Below are 23,372 nucleotides of genomic sequence, written 5' to 3' on the forward strand. Positions count from 1 at the left end.
CTTTTTCTCTTCCTCCTCCTTCTTTTGTTCTCCTCCTCCATCTTCTTCTGATGTTCTCCATCTTCTCTGTCTTCTTTTTGTCTCCAACTCTTTTTCTCCTTGTTCTACTTCGTTCTTCTTCTGCTTCTCCATCTTCTTCTTCTTTTTATTGTTGTTCTTCTTTCTCTGCCTCTTAATCTTCTTGATCTCAAACCTTTTTTTTCTTCTCCTACTTCTCCATTTTCTTCTACTTTTTCTCTGTCTCTTTTCCTCCATCTTCTCTGTCTTGTTTTCTCACTTTTCTCTGTCCTCTTCTTCTACTGAGGTTTCTAAAGCTACTATCTATATTGTTTATTGTTCATTGGTGACACATAGGGCTGAATGATTTGGGCGAAATGTTTTAAAGCTGAACGTGGTGTTCCAGCCTTCCTGTTAGTCGTGGTTGTGATGTCATGTTTACAGCATGTGGGTATTTGGTTGCATCTGATCGATTAAAACTTTGCTTTTGCAGTTTGAACACTGCACTCTTTGAAGATTTTCAATATAAAAATAATTAATCGTTCAGCCCTAGTAAAACACAGAGCCGTGAATGTGTGCATGTGTCTTTAATCTTTCTTCTCCTTCTCCTCTCTCTCTCTCTCTCTCTCTCTCTCTCTCTCTCTCTCTGTGTCTCTCTGTGTCTCTCAGTTGGGATGACAGTAGTTCAGTCAGTAGTGGAATCAGTGATACAATCGACACCGATGACATCAACACCAGCTCCTCCATCAGCTCCTATGCCAACACACCTGCAGCTCCACGCAAACACCTCAACGGCCAGGTGAGGAACTAGCGCAGCAGGTATTGAGGAGCTCATGATGAGCTGTTAAAGGTACATCCTTCAGATAAAATTCCTGCAGCTAAGCTAGGCTAACAGTTTCCCTTATTGCTCAAGCAGACGTTTTCACTCTTTAAAGAGAAATTCACAGCCAAAATGGAGCACCAGTGATGTTCATGATGAAACAAAGCCAGTGGGATGAAGCTAACTGGCCCTGGTTCATGAGCAGTGCTGATGTTTCTGAGTGAAATAAAACCTTTAAAAGCCTAAACATCCATTAGCCTGAGGAATAAACGTCTGCATGTGGTTTAATATCTAAACCTGTCATTAAACTTCATTAGATGTTAAACATAGCGCCGAGTCTAGACCAGCCAGGCCGTTAATTCTCTCAGGAGTCAGGCTCGTTCTTCATGTTGGCTCTGTTAATGTTGGCCAGCCACGAGATTCCTTCTGTTTAATGTGGACAGACACCTTCCTATAATAGAAGGAAAAGAAATAAAGGGAAAATTTGTTTAATTAGGTCTGAACTTAAACCAAAACAGTGACGGAACAAAAATATCAGGGCAGAAATCAGGATAAGTGCACATTTATCGAAGCTGTAGAAGTTGTTAGCTTTGTTCTCGCCTTTCTTCACTAGTGTTCAGGAGTTTGGAATCAATAAATCAATGAAATCAATCAATAAATATGTCCAGAATAATAAACAGAGCTTTAGATCTAAAATTGTTGGTAAAGTTGGTAAAATAAAATGAATATAAAACGTAAAATTTTTCTATAATATGCTCTTAAAAAGATGGTTCTTCAAGGGTTTTTAGTAAAGACAGTGGTTCTATGTAGAGCCATGAACACTCAGAGAACCATTTCATGCTTAAATGGTTAGATAGAGAATGTGTTGTATATGGTTCTGTATAGAACTTTTTTGAAAATGGTTCTATATAGCACAAAAACATTACATTTTGTTCATTTATTATTTCAAATTCAGTGAACTTAAATTTTTAAAGCAACCAGGTTACTAACTTTTTTTTAAGTTAAAACAATGAATATTTTTTTCTGATGTTGCATAGATCAAAAATCTGGTTCTTTAGTTTTGCTCTGCAGCATCAAAGCTAATATATCTAGAACCACAGTTAGCATTGTTAAATAAGTGAGATCTAGGCACCCAGCATGCCTCGGCTGATCAGCTACATTTCGGGGTAACAGGAAACCGGATAAATCTGATTTTTACTAAACTATCACTTTAAAATCAGAGCCAGTGCCCCCCTCTCTAAACACTGAATGGATGGTGAATCTATTGCCTCCATAGAAACCAAAGTTAATATTTGAACAGACCTGAGGTCATTCAGACTCAGCTGACTGCCCCCCTCCTGCCCCCTAGAACAGACACCCTGCTTTAGGAAGCACCTCAGTTTAAGCTGAATTCCACACTAATAAACACAAAGTTAACCTGAACAGCATAAACACTTTAACTGCACTGCAGAGCGATATGAGAAAACCCGAGCAGGAGGAAGACAGAACACACACAAGGACTGCGTTTGTCCACTTAATGGTGACCTTTGACCTCATGCCATATTAAAGGCATGTGTCTCCATGGATATAGTTACCCTGAGTAACAAAGACCCCCTCAGAGGACTGCTGACGATGGTCAACTCAGACCGTTACTCACTTACACTCACCAAAAACATTATCACCATTTAAACATATGTTAAAACAGCTGCTGTTTCATCATCTCACTGAATATAAATATTACATTTAAAACTGCATCACCACAGATCTTGGAAGCATCGTCGTGGATATGGTTTAAAACAAAGAATTAAAACCACATAATAATAATAATGTGATTAATAATTAATTGTTTATTCATTATTTGTAAAGCAAAATATAGTAAACTGGTTTGATTTTCAGGCATTTCGTGGTTTTCATTTTAAGTGCTCGTGTCCCGTTGGTGGATTTTTAGCTGTTCCATTCTGTTGGTGCAATTTTAGCTGTTCTGCTCTCCTGTTCATGGATTTTTAGCTGTTCTGTTCTTCCACTGGTGGATTTTTAGACATACTATTCTACTATTGGTGAAGTTGTAGCTGTTTCATTTACCTGTTGGTGAATTTCTAACCATACTGTTCTCCTATTGGTTCAATTTTAGTTGTTCTGTTCTCATATTGGTGGATTATTAGCTATTCTGTTCTCCTATTGGTAGACGTTTAGCTTTTCTGTTGTCATATTGGTAGATTTTTAGCTATTCTGTTCTCTTATTGGTAGATTTATAGCTATTCTGTTCTCCTTTTGGCAGATTTTTAGCTATTCTGTTCTCCTATTGGTAGATTTTTAGCTATTCTTTTCTCCTGTTGGTGGATTATTAGCTGTTCTGTTCTCATATTGGTGGATTATTAGCTATTCTGTTCTCCTATTGGTAGACTTTTAGCTTTTCTGTTGTCATATTGGTAGATTTTTAGCTATTCTGTTCACCTGTTGGTAGGGCTGGGTGATAAAACGATAACAATAATTATCACGATTTAACTTTTCTATGATAGAGCGATACGACATGTTCGATAAATGTTGGATATAATACACCATTCTCATACTCCCACGTTCAGCGAAAGCCTTGGAGGCGTTTTCTACTGCAAGGAAGGCGACACTACTCTGCTGTCGCCAGGAGAGGGTGCACTTCCGAGTTTTTCTACATGATTAGTGAGGGAGGGGGCCACGAGTAAGATGAGTCTTTAGCAACGGCTGAAACGCGGAGTTACACATTCCCTCTTTGAGTGGAGCGACCGGCGATCTGTTCTCCTGTGACCGAGCGTGAGTGACGAGGTCAGTGGTGTAACTCTACTGACCTACAGCGAACTCATCTCTTTCTGTACATCCTAACCAGCTTTAGCAGTGTTAAATCACAATCCTCACAACTAAAGCGCTGTTGCAGAGCTCGGGCAGTCATATTTTAATATTAGTGCATTCCCAAGCAACGAAAGTGAAAGGAAGAAGTGGGTTCATGTAAATTACAGCTCCGATTTAAATGAAAGTAAACTGAGGAAGCTGTGAGGCATTGAAGAGCAGGAGAGCTCCATCTTTCCAGGCTAGCTGTTTTTAGCAGCTGGCTAACTTGAAGCAGCGCTCTGTCACTCCAAAACACGGGGAATTGATGATACTGTAGATCAAACACAACACAAAAGCACCGCTTTCAGTTTAAACATACCTAAAAGGAGGACTCTGTTTGTCTAGTGTTCATATTTTGCGGTTCACCACTTAAACTACCACAATTGAATATCCAGTCGTCGCTAGCTGGTGTTTGAATACTGTGATGTCATTTGTAGCGGGATAGCTGAGCGCTCGTCACCAGCTCAAAATAATCTGTTTTCTTTCTTAAATTATGACTATTACAAAATAGCCATGCTTTTCCAGCTGATAAAAACAGCTCAGCAGACACTTTCTCCCACTCTCCCATGACAGATTTGTGAAATGTTCCACTGTTTGGTGAGTGTTTGTCATGTTCCCACCATAAAGGATAGTTTAAAACAGCAATTAACCACCCAGGAGCAAAAATCAGCCTTCAAACTTGAAAGAAATAATGATTTGACATTTATCGCGGTATGTATCGATATCGAATGATATGAATTTTGTTTGTCGTGATAACATTTTTGGCCATATCGCCCAGCTCTACCTGTTGGTAGATTTTTAGCTATTCTCTTCTCCTATTGGTAGATTTTTAGCTATTCTGTTTTCCTGTTGGTGGATTATTAGCTGTTTTGCTCTCATATTGGTGGATTATTAGCTATTCTGTTGTCATATTGGTGGATTTTTAGCAATTCTGTTCTCATATTGGTATACTTTTAGCTATTCTGTTCTCCTGTTGGCAGATTTTTAGCTATTCTGTTCTCCCATTGGTAGGGTTTTAGCTATTCTGTTGTCCTGTTGGTGGATTATTAGCTGTTCTGTTCTCATATTGGTAGATTTTTAGCTTTTCTGCTCTCCTTTTGGTGGATTTTTAGCTATTCTGTTCTGCTGTTGGTGGATTTTTAGCTATTCTGTTCTCTTATTGGCTGGATTTATAGCTGTTCTGTTCTCCTATTAGTGAATTTTTAGCTATTCTGTTCTCTTCTTGGTGGATTTTTAACTATTCTGTTCTCATATTGGTGGATTTTTTAGCTGTTCTCTTCTCATATCGGTCGATTTTTAGCTGTTCTCTTCTCATATTGGTGGATTTTTAGCTGTTCTGTTCTCATATTGGTCGATTTTTAGCTATTCTGTTCTCATATTGGTAGATTTTTAGCTATTCTGTTCTCCTATTGGTAGATTTTTAGCTATTCTGTTCTCCTGTTGGTAGATTTTTAGCTATTCTGTTCTCCAGTTGGTGGATTATTAGCTGTTCTGTTCTTATATTGGTGGATTATTAGCTATTCTGTTGTCATGTTGGTAGATTTTTAGCAATTCTGTTCTCATATTGGTATATTTTTAGCTATTCTGTTCTCCTGTTGGTAGATTTTTGGCTATTCTGTTCTCATATTGGTGGATTTTTAGCTATTCTGTTGTCATATTGGTAGATTTTTAGCTTTTCTGTTGTCCTATTGGTATATTTTTAGCTATTCTGTTCTCCTGTTGGTGGATTATTAGCTATTCTGTTCTTATATTGGTAGATTTTTGGCTATTCTGTTTTTCTGTTGATGGAGTTTTAGCTATTCTGTTCTGCTGTTGGTGGATTTTTAGCTATTCTGTTCTCTTCTCGGTGGATTTTTAGCTATTCTGTTCTCATATTGGTGGATTTTTAGCTGTTGTCTTCTCATATTGGTGGATTTTTAGCTATTCTCTTCTCATATTGGTAGATTTTTAGCTATTTTGTTCTCCTATTTGTGGAATTTTTGCTGTTCTGTTCTCCTGTTGATGGATTTATAGCTGTTGGTGGATGTATTGCAACGGGCTGAGCCTCACATTCAGTCATTTTTCTCCAAAATCTCTGACTCCGGCACAGTTTTGGATTCAAAAGCCCTAAACTGGCTTCTGGTGAGGAACGGCCCCTTTGAGAAAGTGCTCTAACACACCCGTTTTAACTCACAAGCAGAGAATCCTTTCATTATTGATGACTTTTGTCTGTAACAGCATTGATGTGGCAAAAACCCCAAAATATAAACCTGTCCTATAATCCAGGACGCAGAATCCGAGTGTTTTTTTGTTGTTTTTATGCACAGCCTAAAACTGACGCGGAGAAACACTCGTCGGTCGAACATAACTCCACCTGGTCGGGCGACGAGGTCAAAAGGTCAGACGGCGGCTCGGACAGTGGAGTGAAGATGGAGTCCGGCTCAAAGTGGCGACGGAACCCTTCAGACGTGTCAGACGAGTCGGATAAGGGTGGCTCTGGGAGGAAGGGTGTGTCCATCTCACAGACCGGCTCCTGGAGGAGGGGCATGAGCACACAGGTGGGCGTGACCACGCCTAGGAAGAAAAGTACCACTGTTACCACAGGAACGGGGATACTGAAAACACATGGGACAGGTGAGGGTGATCACTTCGAGTTCAGCACAGTAATACTGATAAATAAAAACTGGTAACCATCAGTAATGTTTTAGTATCTGTTGACCATTCTGTTTAATCCTAGCATTCTTTAACCCTAGAAGCTGTGCGTTTACGCTGTATAATTAAAGGCAATTACAGTGACAAAATTGACAGTGAAAAATTGACATTCAGTTTTTCTTCCTACAAAATGGATCAAAAGTTTCAAATTTTCCCTTTTTTACACAACTTCTCAACTTGTTTTAGTGGCATATGAGTCAGAAGTAATTTGTTTTAAGTAATTAATTGTTTTAAGTGGTGCTAGAGTGGTGCAGTGTTATCAAGCCTTTAATGAGTGGGGTTAAGGTGTTATAGCAAAGAAAACTAAAAATGTGCAGAGCATCCGGACTGGAACTGGCAGTCTATGGATTATTGATCATTTGTTCTGTATCTCCTCCTCTACTGTTCTTCTGTTTTAGCTAAAACAGATGATGCTAAAGTCTCAGAGAAAGGCCATCTGTCTCCGCGGCCCAGCGGAGTCAATTGTTCTCCCTCTGATGCAGGCCGGAACAGCTCTGACTCCACCCCCTCTACCCACTCTGACTCCGCCCCCTCATCCTCCACCCGTGTGCCCACCAGCAGCAGCTCCTTCGGCTTCAAGAAACCTGGCTCCTCTGGGCCAGCCTCCGTCACCACAGTAACCACCTCTGGCATCGCCATGGTGACAGCCAGTGGGGCAACCATCACCAGCGGCTCAGCCACCCTGGGAAAGATCCCCAAATCTGCCGCACTGGTGGTTGGGGCAGGCAAAGAGAGGTCTGGACTGAAGGGGGCGCCAGAGGGCACTCTGGTAACCCAAGAGGACGGATACTTAGCCGCCAGGTCAACGTTGCAGTACCGCAGCCTCCCTCGGCCATCCCGCTCCGGTTCTGCCACTCACCATGGCAACCGCTCCTCCACCAGCAGCATCGAATCAGGACTGTGCACACGAGCCCCTGCCCTAGCCGCCGTCACAGCCAATAAGACTCGAGAACCCGCACCGAAGACCAATGGGAGCTTAACACCTGCCAACCAGACGGACAAGGAGAAGGGCGGAGCTTCAGAGACGGACAGCCTGAGAGCTAGTCCGATTGGGTCGAGTGGAGGGGCGGCGACTATTCCACAGACGGCGAGACAGGGCAAATACACAGAGGTGTCCTCACCTACACTGCGCAGGTAAACACACACTCACTGCTGAGTGATATGAACAAATATCTAAATATATTTGTTTTCCGATATCATTCCATATCAGCATTTTTATTGGAATAATATTTTAATTGCCGATAAATTCTGGGAGTTGTGATATTTGAGAATTATGTTGTTTGCAAAAAACAATCTTGACCTCAGAACCAAAAATCACATGAAACCTGAAAAAATGTGTATTGTTACAGCCCTACTAGCTGCTCACTGCTAACTAAAAATTGCTAACTGTAGTTAATTCTGCTAACAAACAATAGTCAACTGTAACTAACAGCTAATTGAAAATAGCTAATGCTACCTAACTCTGGTAACTGAAATAAACTAATGCTGTCTAATTTTGCTAACTAAGAACAGCTTATTCTTGCTAACTCTGCTAATTGAAAATAGTTGATACTAGATAGTGGCTAACTGAAAATATCCAGTGCTAGCTAACTCTGCTCACTAAATGTAGCGAATGCTAGCTAACTCTGCTAGCTGAAAATAGCTGACCCACAAATATGCGCTATTGAAAGTGATCCTGTAGACTTCTTTTCCCTACACGTCTGTAGAGTAAAAAATACACAGTGCCACCTAGTGCACCCTTTAATATCAGATTAAGAAACATCACAGCGCAGTCACTGAATGGAAAATGCATTATCAATATAAAATTAGATTTTTATCATTATTATTGGAATTGTATTTGCCCAGGCCTCTTTCAAAGCTTTAACCAGTCTAGATCTTCTTGTTTACTTTTGTTCAGCCACATGTTTGTTCTCGTCTCTTTTGTTTTGAAACTTCCTTAATTGAGTTCCATTTATCTTGTGGAGATTCCTCTGTCTGGGTTTGTCAGGTGTTTAGTTAATGCTAGATGGATGAGTAGAAGAAGGGATGTGTTTGTCTTCACTTTTAGATGTTCCTCCTCTGATCACGCTCTTTACCTGTCACTTTGTGATGAGGTCATGACTCTGAAACACATCACACCTGTTCTGCGCTTTAATCTCACTCAGCGTTCATCCACTGGGGTTTAAGGGTCTAAGCTCTGAAAAGCTGGACGTTCACTCCAACAGAAAGTGGAATAAGAGTAACTTTAAAGTGAAATATGCTAACAAACATTTTATTGGCTGATCTGTAGATTCTGGTTAATCTTGAGGTTTGATGCCACCAGAAAAGGCCATGAATCACTCACACTCAGCCTTAATACTCCTTCAGAGCTGCTTTTAAAGACTTTGCTTTTATGTCTGTAATACAAACAGTTTAATTGCCCATTCAGTCTACAGCTGTTTAGCCCCACCCTTTCAGCCAACTGCAGTTTAACCCCACCCTTTCAGCCTACAGCAGTTTAGCTCCACCCATTTAGCCTACAGCAGTTTAGCTCCACCCATTCGCCCTATAGCAGTTTAGCTCCACCCGTTCGGCCTATAGCAGTTTAGCTCCACCCATTCAGCCTACAGCAGTTTAGCCCGGCCCACTATTCTACAGCAGTTTAACCCTGCTCATTCAGCCAATAGCAGTTTAGCCCTGCCCACTCAGACTGAACTAATAGGGAGTGTTTTAGCCTGGACTGCTTTTTGAATGATTCGCAAACAGGGCAGCCAATCAGAACATAGCTCATTTACATATATCAGTCTTAAAGACATGGTAACAAAAACAGTCTGTTGGAAAATGATAAGTAATGGAATAGAAAATTACAATTAATTATGATACATATTAGACATACTATGACGAAACACTAAATGAGCACTATAAGTGCACCTCAAACAAAATGTAGAAATGCAGAATATGGCCCCTTTAAGGATATTTTACTCATAGTGCTCCATGCAGACAGTATATAGAGCAGAAAATACATCTTAAATAATTAACTTTTTTATATTCTTTGAAAAAAGGCTTACATGGTCAACAAATCTGATTCTGAATGTAGCATATTGCTTCGTTTGCAGACTCTTCGGTGGAAAGGCTAAGCAGGCCCCTGTGACCACAGCTGAGAGCCTGAAGAACTCTGTGGTCATCTCCAACCCTCATGCCACGCTCGGGCACCAGACCCTGCCCTCCGGCGGGCCCCTGGACTCCAGTGGGGGCAGCGAGCAGGCGTCCAGCCCGGGGTCGGTGTACTCAGGGACGGGGACCTGGGGGACCACCATCAGCAGCTCGTCCGCACTGGGCTACCCCTCCGTCAGCAGCCTGCACACTAGCAGCGAGTCCATAGACATGTCGGTGAGCAGCGGGCATCACCGTGACGACGCTCACCCGGTGCTCACACGGACCGGCAGTGCCAAGACGGAGAGGTGAGGGGGGCTTTAGATGTTCTGCTGGTTCATGCATAGTTTGGTCGGCGTTTGTTGTTGTTAACTTGATCCTGAGACACAATATGGCTCGCTCTCTCTCTATCTGGCCACTTTATCAGAAACCCCTCTCTCATAGCTCCACCTTGAACAGAGACTGTACAAAGAAAAAATTAAATTGTTCTGTTGTTGTTCTGTTCTTTCAATGAAACTAAAGCAGCTCTGTGTAATATTTTTTGTTAAAACTGAAAGAAGTGTCATTACTGAGTGGAGAAAAAAGAACACACTAAAATATGGTGAGCGTTGCTGCTGCATGTACCCTGCATGTATCCCTCCACCATGAATGGGGCTCTCTATTAGGCCCTGTAAAGCCTGAAATAATCATTTAAAAGGCGTCAAATTTTTCACACCACGTCGTACATCTTTACAAATTAACGTCACACACAGACTCTAAAAGAAGGTCCGGCTCGATGTTTAGGCCTCAAATAATCTCAAACATTAACAGTATAATCAACATTATATCGATGAAGATATGATGATACTAGTAGATAATTCACTCGCGTCCTCAGAAGACGCTCCTTCACCAAGTTTTATCTTCAAACACTCTTTCAGTGCACTCGCAAAAGACAGATTAATCTGCCTGTGTGGGTCTGAAGCACAACTGACATTACAAGTGTTCTTTTGCACGTTGTGTGTGTAATTACATATTTTCTAAATCCCCAATTCTTACATAGTGTTGCCTTAAGTAAGTTTTTTGATTTACTTTATAAGTGTTTGTTTGGTCAATGCAGTCTTGTTGAGTAAAATTTAATATTTTTCCCATTGGCTCATGCCATTGTCTATTTGCATATTCTTTTACTTGTTTTACTCACCCTCTTTGTGTTGTCTTTCCTTGCCTTTCCTTTCCGTCGGTGTGTATATTTCTTATACTGCACGGTTAACTGCCTAACCACTTTAAGTGCAAATTACCCTACATTATTTCTACAATAGCTCAGCAGTATTCAGTTCATGAAATTATGTAGATCTAACATAAAGGTAGGTGTTTCTAATAAGGTGGCCAGTGAGTAGCAACGCAAGGTTGGTGTTGCTAATAAAGTGGCCAATTAGTGCAAGCACAAGGTATGTGTTTCTAATAAAGTGGTCAGTGAGAGGAAGTACAAGGTGAGTGTTTCTAATAAAGTGGCCAGTTAGTTGAAGCACAAGGTGCGTGTTTCTAATGAAGTGGCCAGTTAGTAGAAGCACAAGGTAGGTGTTTCTAATAAAGTGGCCAGTCAGTGGAAGCACAAGTGAGTGTTTCTAATAAAGTGGCCAGTTAGTGTATAGGCTTTTAGGAATGAAACATGAGTCTCTCTTGTTTACAATAATTTTCCATTTGTCTTCTACTTTTTCCCCGCATCATTCCCCCACTCTTCTCCTCCTATCCTTCCGTTTCTCTCCTACAGTCCCCTCTCTTCCCCCTCCGCTAGTCCAAAATTCAGCCGCAACACCTTGCCTCGGAAACAGGACAGGTAAAGGTGTCTGTGTGCTAAGCCACTGCTAACTAACACTCCTGTGTCTTGTGTGTGTGCGCACGCATGAGAGTGGTTGCAGTTTCTTTGTTCTTGCACTGTTGCTCTTCTGGCACCACCTGGTGGTTGATTTTTCCTTAAAGCTCAAAATCAGATGTACACAATTTCCCACTTACGCTGAATGTGGCTGATCAGCGGAGATGCGTTTAGCATCTAAAGTTTGCTTCTTACTGTTGTTTACAAACGGACACTACTACTGTGTTTAGCTATGCTAATGTACTTTAGTCCATGGTTATAGGTAACAGTGAGTCATACAGTGTCTGAAACCACGTAATCAAGCCTATTAGAGATTAATGAACATCTCCACACAGTCTGAGGAAGATAGCTGATGCAGTTAGCACCATGCTAATTGATAGGAAGTTTCCATTACTTGTTAGCTACATTAGCTTTGTAGTTCTAGTGCTAACACTATAGAAGCTTCTTATACCAAACACATCTTGGCTGATAAACTGCATTTGGTGAAATGTGATTTTTGGCTGTAAAAAAAATAAATAAATCAAAGATATAATAATAATGTAGATATTAGAAATTAAATATAATGACAGACCCCACCCCTCCTTTACCTTCCTTCTCTTTTCCAATCCCTCTATCATCCGTCCGTCTGTCCGTCCCTCTCTCAGCGACTCCTACAGTGATAGGAACACGCTGCCTAAGAAGGGCCTCAGGTACAGGACTGCTGTTAGCACCTGCTAATGCTAATCTATTTCTCTTTTCTCTCTTTCCTTTCTTTCTTTCTTTCTTTCTTTCTTTCTTTCTTTCTTTTCTTCCCTTTTTGTCTTTCTTTCTTTCTTTCTTTCTTTCTTTCTTTCTTTCCATCCCTCTCTTTTTCTCTGCCTCTTTTGTCCTCTTTCTTTCTTGCTTTGCTCACTCCTCTCTCTCTCTCTCTCTCACTCACTCTGTATTGGCAGTACATGCTCTGCTATATGTTGTTATCTCTGAGCACTGTTTTTGCTTCTGTGCACTTTTTTGCACTATTGCGAGGCTTGTGTGTGTGCGTGTGCATAATGGGGGTCAATGTAGCGGCACATTATTCACTGTAGCACTTTGTGTTTTGTTTTATTGTGTCACATCTGCTCCTCCTGCGGTTTCAGTTTAAACAAACTGCTCGTCTGTGTTAACTGATGGCACTGCTTAATATTTGGCAATACGAGAGTTACTGAACAGTCACTGAGAGTTTTACTGTGAATGAATAATTTAAAATTCAATTTAATATTAGTCTGTATTAAGCACTGATATTATATTGATTCTGATTGGTAGGTGTGTGATGTGTCTTCTGTAGGTACACCCCCTCAGCGCAGCTGCGTCAGGAGGAGGCTCGTGATTGGCTGCGCTCTCACTCCACCAGCGGCCTGCAGGATTCGGCCTGTAACTCTCCATTTTCCACCGGCTCCAGCCTGACCTCGCCCTCCGGAACACGCTTCAACTTCACTCAGCTCGGTACAAACCTGCACAGAACACCACACACTGATCACAAATCAGCTTTCAGAGGACCTAAAGGGGAACTCCACCCATTTTTCAAAGTAGTTTCATTAGCTTCATAGCTTCATTATTGAGTGTGTGAGATGTAAACAGAGTAATTCAGAGTGGTTTTGTGTGAATTTGTTCAGATTTCTTTACAGTGGTGGTGACAGGAACCAGGGGTCGCCATGACTACAACACAAATATATACATTTTATTTACTATCCAAAACCACCAGTTAGTGCTGGGTGATATGACCTCAAATCAATATCACAAATAATTGAATGTTTTACCTCGATTACAATTAATGAATGATTATTTTTTGTTTATTGTTTATTTTTATTGTTTATTGTTTTGTTTTATTTTTTTGTTTTGTGTTTTGCCCTCATAGTTCATAAAAATGGGCGAACACGGCCATAGGAAAACGAGGCTGCTGCGTCAAACAACAATTAAAAGTCTGAAAGCAAGTTTAAAGAATCCAAGGACATGAACCAAAGAAGTTACCGCGCCCCTTTTTATGACCAGTTCAAACACATCCTGAGTGATGAGCCCAGCTGTCAGTCAGTGAAGCTTCATGATGGCTCCTGTGATGCTGGCGAAGATGAAACTGAAAGCTCCGGGAGTGACTGGCGTTTGTTCATAGTCATGATTGTTTACCTCTGGTTGAGCCACGTGAAGCAACGTGATGTGTTGTTCTTTTGTGCATGTGGGTCAGTTTAGGAGTGTGATGTGTTCAGACTAATGTTGCATACAGGTCACATTTAAAAGATAATGTGAACAGCCAAACAAAAAAATCTGATTTGGTGAGAAAATCAGATTTGGGCCACTTTTACCTGCTGTGTGAACATAGCCTTAGCATCCATGTCACAGAGTGGCAGTAGGTTTTAAGGGGACAGTATATGAACATACAGAGTGGGGAAAGAATTAGCAAAATTAAAAAAAAATCTAAATAACCAACATGAGCAAGATTACGTTGGTTAGAGGTTCTGAATGTCGGTTTTGATTACTTTTCGATTAATCGCCCAGCCCTACCACCAGTGAACCTACACGTGTCTTCTGAGTTTTATATGGAATGTTGATGATGGAAACATAGTGAAAATCTGAAATAATACGTTTTCTTTTGAGACTATTTTGCCTTACAGCACCCTGCATGTATCCCTCCACCATGAATGGAGTTTAATTTCTCAAAACTATCATAAAACAATGTCTCAGCCATCAGTCAGTTTATTCATAACCATTTCATGTAATAACTTTCTGTGAGGAAGCTTTTAGAGGTGGACATCTGGTTCTTATCACCACCACTGTGAATAATTCTGACTCAGTAAGTTTCTCTAGAATGAAGCATTTCACACCAAACCACCCTAAACGACTCTGTTTACATCTTAGTCATTTAATTATGCAGAAATTTTGAAACATCACTGGAGTTCCCTTTTAACTGTCCTTACTTTTGTCAGAACAGCCTAAAGCGCAAATATAGATTTACAGAAGAACTGCAATTTGCTTTAAAGTGTACATGTTTTTCATTATGTTTGCAGCCAGTCCCACCACAGCGGCGCAGATAAACCTGGCCAGCCTGCGCAACAACAGCGTAACCAATCAGGACAGCGTGCTGGACGTCTGCGGAGACACCCGTTTGCGGAACTCCTGCATGTCTCTGGACGAGAAAACACGAACCATGAGCCGCTCCGCTTCATTTAGAGACGGATTTGAGGAAGGTAAGAGAGAGTTCGGTAAACAACTGAAGGGTTAAATCAGGGAAAGAGCAGCTGGAGTTTAAGATCTCTGCTGCAGGGCAGCGCTGCAAAGATTACTCAGCAAATTCAGAGCAGATGCTATTATTCAGAGTTGTCCACTCGGAGAACATATCCTAGCTAGTACAGAAATGTTAGAGTCCAAACTACCCTCGAGCTCAAATGCTGCCAGAAAACAAAAGCCAGAGCTGATAACTAGAAAGCTCATTTTCATTGTTCGTCCTTTTATTTTTGGGCTCTACCGGAATAGATCCACAGCTTCAGTGTTCCAAAAACACATTGTTTTCCTCATACTGCACATCTCTATTCACACTCTGTCTGAAACGCTCTGTTAGAGCTCTTGTGTCTTTAAGCCCGCCTCCCGATGAGCCCAGCGTGCTCTGATTGGTCAGCTCGCCCACTCTATTCTCGCCCCTCCACGTTCCGCCCCTGTCCTGCAGTCTGCAGACAGACCCTTCTCTCCTGAGCAGCTGCAAACTCCGTCATCTTTTATCAAAGGAAAAGGGCTGGAATTCCAACGAGGTGTTTCAGGCATCTGAGAAAAGTGGTTTCTGTGGGAGAGAGTTTCTCTCTCTGGAGGGAGCGCTGAGCTCGAAGACAACGAGGGACTTGTTGTGGAAGATCGTTCTACCACCAGCTCTCCAGGACAGAGAAGAGCTTTGATGCTTGTTTTCCATGCGTCTCGAAGCACATGTAGCTTGAAGGGCCTGAGATTCGGATCGAGTTTTGGCCGTTGCCATCAGAAAGCGGGGGGCTGGTCCATTTTTGGCTTTGTAGGCATCAGGACTTTAAATCTACAGCTTCAGGAAGCCGGCAGAGCATCGGAGTGACATGAGTGATCGCAAGGTGAGCCCAGCTGCTGCATTCTGGATCAGTTGAAGGACCTGATGGCTCACAGAATAAGACCAGCTAGGAGAGAGAGCTGGCTTAATCAAGTACAGTCATCAAGCCTCGAAATGGCAAAAGACTGAACACCTGGATGCTTTCTGGAGAGAAAAGGATCAAATCCTTATAGAGTAAAAAAATGATCAATTATGAAAACAATGTTAATGACTTGTTTTATTTTCACTGGGTATTTTTAGAGTTTATCTAATGTTCTGAACAACCCCCAGCAGAGCTCAGACTGTAACATTAGACTGCATGAAATAACAAACTCCAAAACATTGTCCATCACCATCATCATCATTATCATCACCCTGCACAGAGAGAACAACACTGAACACTGAGGGGAGTGTATGTAAGAACAGATTTAATAAATACATGAAGAGTTATCCCGCAGACCACTGTTCACTGAGAGAGAGAGAGGGGGAGAGAGAGAGAAAGAGAGCATTAATTATAGATGTAGATCAGGGAGGAACATGTGATTACTGAGAGATGATTCTGTCCTGTCTTGTCCTGTCCCTTCCTTTCCTTTTTTTATTCTTTTCCTTTCCTTTTCTTTCCTGTTTCGTCTCATCTCGTCTGATCGTTTCCTTTCCTTTCCTTTGCCCTCCTGTCCCGTCTCGTTTCATCCTATCCTTTCATGTCCTTTACTTTACTTTCTTGTTTCATGCTTTTGTTCCTTTTCCTTGTCTTTCCTGTCCCATTCTTTCCTGCTCTTTCTTTCTCTTTCCTCCTCTTTCCTTCTGTTTCCTTTACTTTCCTTTCCTTTCTTGTCCCATCCTTTCTTTTCCTATATCCTCCTGTCCTTTCCTGTCCCATCTCGTCCTGTCCCATCCTGTTCTTTTCTTTTCTTTTCTTTTCTTTAACTTCCTCTCCTCTCATTTCTTTTCTTTTCCTTGCCTCTCTTCTTCTCCCCTTTCCTTTCTATTTCTTTTCTTTCCTTTCCTCTCCTCAGTTCTTCTCTGCTTTCTTTTCTTCTCCTCTCCTAACCTTTCCTTTTCTTTTTTTTCCTTTCCTCTCCTCCTCTTTCTCCTCCTCTTTCTCCCCCTCTGGGGGCGCTGCTTAATCATACACTCCAGACAACCGTGTGTGTGTGTGTATTTGTGTGTTTGGTTGGTTGAATGTGTCATATTTACTGTAGGGAGTAATTTGACTCCACACCTCTCTCACACACTCACAAACACACACACACACACACACACACACACATTCACACACTCACACACACACACACTTTCTCTCTCTCACTCTCTTCCCTAAGCGAGGGAAGAGTGTAATTGAGGGTTGTAGAGGTTAATGTACGGGTTGAGTGTGTGTGTGTGTGGCCTCACACTGTACTGTTCATAAATCTATTAGTAAAAACTAATAGAGCACAAACTTTATTAAATATTATTATAATTAATATGGAATAATATTGAATGCTGTTTGTATTGATTATTGAACATTATTCAGTGTGTTTATAATTAATTATAATATTTAACAGTTAATGCAGTTTAATCAACACCTTCAGACTGATTCATCGCGTTTCTCTCTTTTCTCCTCCAGTTCATGGTTCCTCCCTCTCTTTGGTCTCCAGCACCTCCTCCATCTACTCAACGGTGAGTTTAACAGCAGCCCAAATCCTCCTTACCCTCCGCTGATGTCTCTGTGAGGTCACTCTTGTGTTTTTAAGTTATGAAGCTAAAAATGTCAAAAAGACACAAACGGAAATCAGCTTCACATGCTCAGATTCGGCAGAGACAAAGGAGCTTCTGTACGCTGAGATCTGAGCTGTCATGCCAAACCAATAAAATCTGTGCAACAGACAGATCCACAGACAGTTTTACTGCAGACGGGAAAAGCCACATCATAAAAGGGTCATATTAAAGAGACAAATTGATAAAAAGGTCCCACTTAACTTAAATGTAACTGCCCTTACAAAAAAAGTATACTTAAAGTTCATTATATTAAGTAAACTTAAGTAAAGTTCAAGTATATTTCCCAAGTATACTATTTGTAGTAAGTATACTAATATCAGTGTACTACTTGTATACTTGTAGTGTACTTAAACTTTTCTGTATACTTGTAAGTGTAAGCCAAGTATACTTAAGTAGATAAATACATGAAAGCATACTGAAAGCGTACTCACTTATTTTTTAGTTTAAAATGTATACTAATAGCACGCTTGAATAAACTTTTTTTGTTTTTGTAAGGGTGATCAGCCGAGAAGTGTTTGATGTCTGAAATTTGCCTCTTTAGTTTTAGTGCTGAAGCTATGAGGGTAATGTAGCTAACAAGCAATGGACGCTTATACCCCACAAATTAGCACAGTAACCCAAACCGCAATTGGCTGAGGGATTTCCCATGTGGGCATGGGCTTTAGCACTGGAGCTATGAGACTAATGTGGCTAACAAGTAAAGGAAGCAGATAAAAGTGGTCCAAATCTGATTTTTTGTTAGGCTGTTACAATATCTTTTAAATGTGGCCGAAATCAGTCTGAACTGATCAGACTCCTAAACTGACCTATAAAAGAACGATGCTTCACACGGCTCAACCAGACGGCATCAATCAATAGAGTGAACAGTAACAGGTTTCAACTTCATTTCTCCAGCGTCTCAGGAGCTGATAAGAAGTTCTGATGACTGACAGCTGGACTCATCACCCAGAATGCGCTCGAGCTCGCTGTAAAAGGGGCACATTATTCAGCTATACCCACTTCTTTGGTTCGCATTCTTGGTTTCTGTAAACTTTGCTTTCAGACTTGTAACGTAGATGCTGCGGCTTCGTTCTCCTACAGCTGCATTCTGTCATTTCTTTTGGAATCTCTTCGAACAAAGAGTGGTTTGGATGAGCATCTTATAATTTAGTTTGTACAGAAACATCAGCCCAGATGTTTATAAGGTCTCGGCAGCACAAAATTATGATGAATGTTGAGTTGGATTCACATAAAAGTCGCTTGAATTCAGATATGGCTGTTCAGACTGAGTCGCTCTGCCGCATATACGGAACAGATACGGATCAGATTTCAGTACCACATATGAAAGTCTCCCAAATCAGTGCTGAAAATGTATGACATACACTGTAATTGACAATTGTGTACTTTATAGTTTTATAGTTTTTAAAGGTTTCTATATGTATATGTTATATGTAGATGTGTTTATATCTAAAGCTGTATATATAATATATATAGAGGTAGATAACAGTGTCAGAAACCACATACCACATAATCATGTCTGTTAGAGATACTAAACACCTCCACAGAGTTTGAGACACATGTGTGATGATTTATGCATGCAATTAGCACCATGCTAATTGGTGGGCCATACATTTCCATTACTTGTTAGCCATCCATTTTCATCAGATTTTCACTTTAAACTGCTTCAGCCACCCACGTTAAGCCACACCCACGTGGAAAATCCCTCAGCCAATTGTGGTTTCGGTTGAGTCCAGCTCTGCCACGCCCCTTTAAAAAGCAAGTACACTCACCTGTGGAGGCGGGGCTAAAGGTGTGTCCCCATTCAGCTGAAGGAAAGAGAGAGAGCGAGCGAGCAAGAGAGCAGTTACGGATGCAGTGGAAGAGTGAAGACGCACACACAGAGAGAGAGAGAGAGAGAGAGAGGAAAGAGGGAGAAAGAGAAGCAGTGAGTGAAAAGGAAGCAAGAGAGAAAGGAGAAAAGAGGAAAAGAAACAGAATGAAAGAATGAAAGAGAAGTAGAAAAGAGAGAAAGAAAAGAAGAAAAAGAGAGAGAGAGATTGTGAAGATGATGGCTACTCTGTCTATAGGAGGAGCTGTGAGTGCATGGAGGAATACGGTAAGACCTCACACAGATTTCATATTCTGTATCATATTTAACCTTCAGGCTTCACTGTAACTGAACCATCATCACAAACTTTGGTTTAAATACATGATTTGTCTCACTGTATGCATGTATTTACATATTTATAAACATAATTATTTCATGATGTGTAGTTAAATGTACCTGTAGTGGTTCAGTCCTACAGTCTGACGGGACCGAGTGTGTTGAGTGTGTCAGTGTGCTGTGTTGGTAACACACCAAAACAGTGATGGTGTTTGAGTGTGTGTGTGTGTGTGTCTAGTAACTGATGCTTTCTTAACTGCACAAAACACACACACATAGAAACAGAAGTAGACGAAGGAGCTCTGAAGAGACAGAGTCACATTATCGCTTAAACATGCAGTGTGTGTGTGTGTGTGTGTGTGTGTGTGTGTGTGTGTGTGTGAGTGTGTGTGTTGCTGGTCAATGCCATTGTTCCAGACATAACAATACATACCTACTCTGAGAGAGAGAGAAAAGACAGAGAAAATGAGAAAAAACTGAGAAAGAGAGAGAAAACACAGATAAAAAAAGTGAGAAAGGAACAGAAAGAGCACAGAAAAGAGAAGGAGAGAGAGAACAGAAGAGAGAGGGAGAGAGGACAGAGACAGAGAACACAGAAGAGAGAAAGAACAGCAGAGAGGGAGAGTAAGAACAGAGCAGACAGAGAGAGAGAAGGAGAACAGATAGATGTAGAAAGCGAGCCCAGCAGAGAGAGAGCAGAGGGGGATAGAGACAGAATTACGGTGCTATACTTTCACAACATTCAGTATTAAATAATTTTTAAATGCTTTTACAGTTAAAAACTGTCAGCAGCTGATCAGGTCGCAGTTACTCGCAGTTAATGTGTGAAAAATTTTTTAAGTATTACAGTCAGACCTGAGAGCTGAGAGCTATTCTCTGTAAACACATACAGATATTGGCCCTTCTTGATCAAAATTACGTACGGTCAAATCTGATCATAAAATCAGCACCCACAAATTTCATCTCTGAGATTTAATTTCTGCTGTATCTGTACAATCAAACTCACGTCTGATAGGACTGTGTAAATTTGAGCGTTTATAGTTTAACAATGCTTGATTTGTGGATTACTAACCAAGACTGTTATGAATGTCATCTTTAATACCAGTAATGACAATAAAAATAGAAAATAACAATAACACTAATGATGTGTGTATAGCAATCCAGCACAAAAGTGGATGTACTTATTTTACATGAACATTAATATAAACAAAAGCTGCAGCTATACGATATGCCATTTAAAGATACTTTACACAGTGTTTTTGTTTTACAGTATGGACTCCGCCCACAAAATAAACAATATAAAACACAGCTAATGTCACACACTGCAATAATAATGCGTTTAAATATGATATTTTTCACTAAACAATCACATCATGAAACCATCTTTAAAAACACGAAGACGTTTTGTTTATTTCACATTTAATTTTTTCCAGTGGTCGTAATCTTAACGCTATAAACTTTGGTCAGTAGGGGGAGCGGTGCACTCACCGCTCCACCTCAAACTCCGCCTACCAGCTAAGCAGTTGGCTCACAAGCCGCTGAATGCAGTCAAAACGTCTGCATTGAACAGTGGTTCTGTATAGAACCATGAATGTGTTGTATGTGGTTCTACAAAGCACCAAAAAGGGTTCTGTTCTTGGAAGCTTGACATCGGAACAATAGCAAGAACACTTTTTGGTGCTGTATAGAACACATTCTCCATCAATCTGAAGAACTATTTCACCATGCAGAAAACGATTTAAGCATGCAGAAGGTTCTGTATAGAACCATTGGGCCTCATTCTCCAATATCTTCCTAAGTTTGTTCTTAAATGTGTTCTTGAGAAAGGTCCTAAGAAAAAGTCTATGTCAGATTCATGACGTGTTCTTAAAGCATAGAACTATTCTCACCTTTGTGCTCTTGTAATGTTTGAACAGGAAGCAGACGCTCGCGGTTTGAAAACAAAAAGGAAGCTTTACTTGGGGAATCAGGGATGAGCACCGTAGTCAGATAACGAGCATGGGCCAGTTCCAGAAAACACACCAAGATGAGAATGGCTACCATAACAGACAAGGGCAAAACAAGTCCACAAAATAAGCGAAGGGTCAAAATCACCAATCCAAATAACCAGGCAGAAGTACAAAAGGGCAAATCCAAAAACAGAGTCAGAGAAAACGATAAGAATAAAGTCATAACCAGGAAAACCATCAGAAAGAAAACGCTCAGTAGTTTCGTAAAGAAAGCAATACCTCGCAAAAATTCTAACTAAAGCCCGGGCTTAAATACTATCTAAAACAGCTGCAAAGCATTAGTATTCAGGCGAACTTGAGCGATGATTGCGATGATGAGGATCTCTCTGGAGTCATGTGACTTTGCTGAGGAGTCTGGGAAATGGAGTTCGTGTCAGAACACGCGAGCGAGGGAACTAGCTCCGTCTGATGAGTGGCAAGAAGCGTGACAGCTCTTGAGTGTGTGTAGATTCTTTTCTTACCTAAGAACAAATTCCAAATAAGTAAACATTGGTGAATGTCAGAATCTTCCTCAAAACTGCGTAAGTGGGTTTTAAGAAGAAATTTCTTTTTAAGAACTGTTGGTGAATGAGGCCCAATATATATACTAAAGAATCTTTTAAGAACCATCTTTTTAAGAGGGTAGGCAGTTGCTTGATTACATGCACTGAAGCTGATTGTGCTCAGATCTCCACAGGTTTCCATGTCGTACGAAAGTTTCACTAATCAAAAATTCACGGTGCTCTTTTTCTGCAACTTGGCTATGTTTCCATTTTCTCAGGTTTAAAAAAAAACACCATTTTGAAATGTGTTTTTTTCTTTTCTTCAGTATATTGTAGCTTTTTGTGCATGTAAACGTTCTGCAAAGTCCCAAAGCTCAGCGTTCCCTCCAGAGTGAGAAACACTCTCCCACAGAAACCACTTTTCTCAGCTGCCTGAAACGAATTTCAGCCCTTTTCCTTTGATACAAGATGACTCAATCTCGTAACACAGTCCTTAGTGCCTGCCTACCGGCGAGCTCTGCACTCCCTCACACAGGGCACAGCAGCTACTGGAGGAGGAACAGTGTCTTCAGTGTTGTAGCGTGTGGAGAAGACACTGACCATACTTTCAGGACCGACTCTGGATCATGATCTCTGATGCGGCACAACCGACGCTGCTGGAGAAACAGCCACAGTGGAGTTTACAGCTGCTCAGGAGAGAAGGGCCTGTTTGCAGACTGCAGGACAGGGGCGGAACATGGAGGGGGGAAACGCTCTGGAGGTCAACCGATCAGAACAGAGTGGGCGAGCTGACCAATCAGAGCACACTGGGCTCATTGGGAGGCAGGGCCTAAAGACACAGGAGCTCTAACAGAGCGTTTCAGAGAGTGAATAGAGATGAACAGTATCAGGAAAATAATGTGTTTTGAAGCATCTAAATCTGTTCTGTTGGATAAAAATAAAATTACGAACATTGAAAATGAGCACAGTGGGTCCTCTTTAAATGCCAGTAGACCAAGTTTGTGGCAGTCTGTGTGTGGACTTTGCATTGGAGGATTAAGCCAAACAGGAGACAAAATACTGGAAAAAAGTGCAGCTGCCTGGCAAAGACCTGCCTTTATCTTTAAAAATGTAATATGTGTATAAACTAATGTGTGGCATGCAGCATGTTGGACATATTCAGACTTATTTCCTGACTTTATTTTGTCTGTGGAAACAATTTAAGTGTATAAAATGTGTCTCTGTGATGGTTAAGTGTATGAATGATCTCTAAACATGTTTATCTTTACAGAATCACTACATGACTGTTCATTCTTTTCTCTTCTTCCTTACAGACTGAAGAGAAATCACAGTCAGAGGTGAGTAATGAAGGACTTAATGTGCAGATCAGTTCCATCCTGTGTTTGCTTGCCCCCCCTTCTTTGCATGTGTGTGCGTGTGCGTGTTTTCCCTGGTTGTCAGTGACGTGTTGTGAAAACAAACCGAGGACGGTTTCACTCAGGTCCTGTTTCAGCCTCAGTTACAGTCGAGTCCGTCTGCGTCTGTGTTTACCACAATAAACACAACACATCTGAACCTGGATCAGACTTCGGAGACTAACATTACCAGATAAAATACCTGCATTTAGAGTCAGTTATT

The 23,372-nt window shown here is 41.0% G+C and overlaps 1 protein-coding gene across 1 annotated transcript in view; it reads left to right on the forward strand.

Moving 5' to 3' along the window:
* The window catches only part of nav2a (neuron navigator 2a), a 343,940-nt gene that overhangs the window by 244,798 nt on the left and 75,770 nt on the right, over nt 1-23,372 (forward strand). Inside the window, exons 12-19 of the mRNA XM_036587379.1 lie at nt 667-796; nt 5,965-6,271; nt 6,748-7,483; nt 9,424-9,768; nt 12,613-12,770; nt 14,327-14,506; nt 16,970-17,022; nt 23,069-23,092. Of these exons, the coding sequence (XP_036443272.1) occupies nt 667-796; nt 5,965-6,271; nt 6,748-7,483; nt 9,424-9,768; nt 12,613-12,770; nt 14,327-14,506; nt 16,970-17,022; nt 23,069-23,092 (1,933 nt within the window). The remainder of the gene's footprint in view (nt 1-666; nt 797-5,964; nt 6,272-6,747; nt 7,484-9,423; nt 9,769-12,612; nt 12,771-14,326; nt 14,507-16,969; nt 17,023-23,068; nt 23,093-23,372) is intronic.

This window comes from Colossoma macropomum, unplaced genomic scaffold (genome assembly GCF_904425465.1).
Source record: "Colossoma macropomum unplaced genomic scaffold, Colossoma_macropomum, whole genome shotgun sequence".
NCBI classification, from domain to species: Eukaryota; Metazoa; Chordata; class Actinopteri; order Characiformes; family Serrasalmidae; genus Colossoma; species Colossoma macropomum.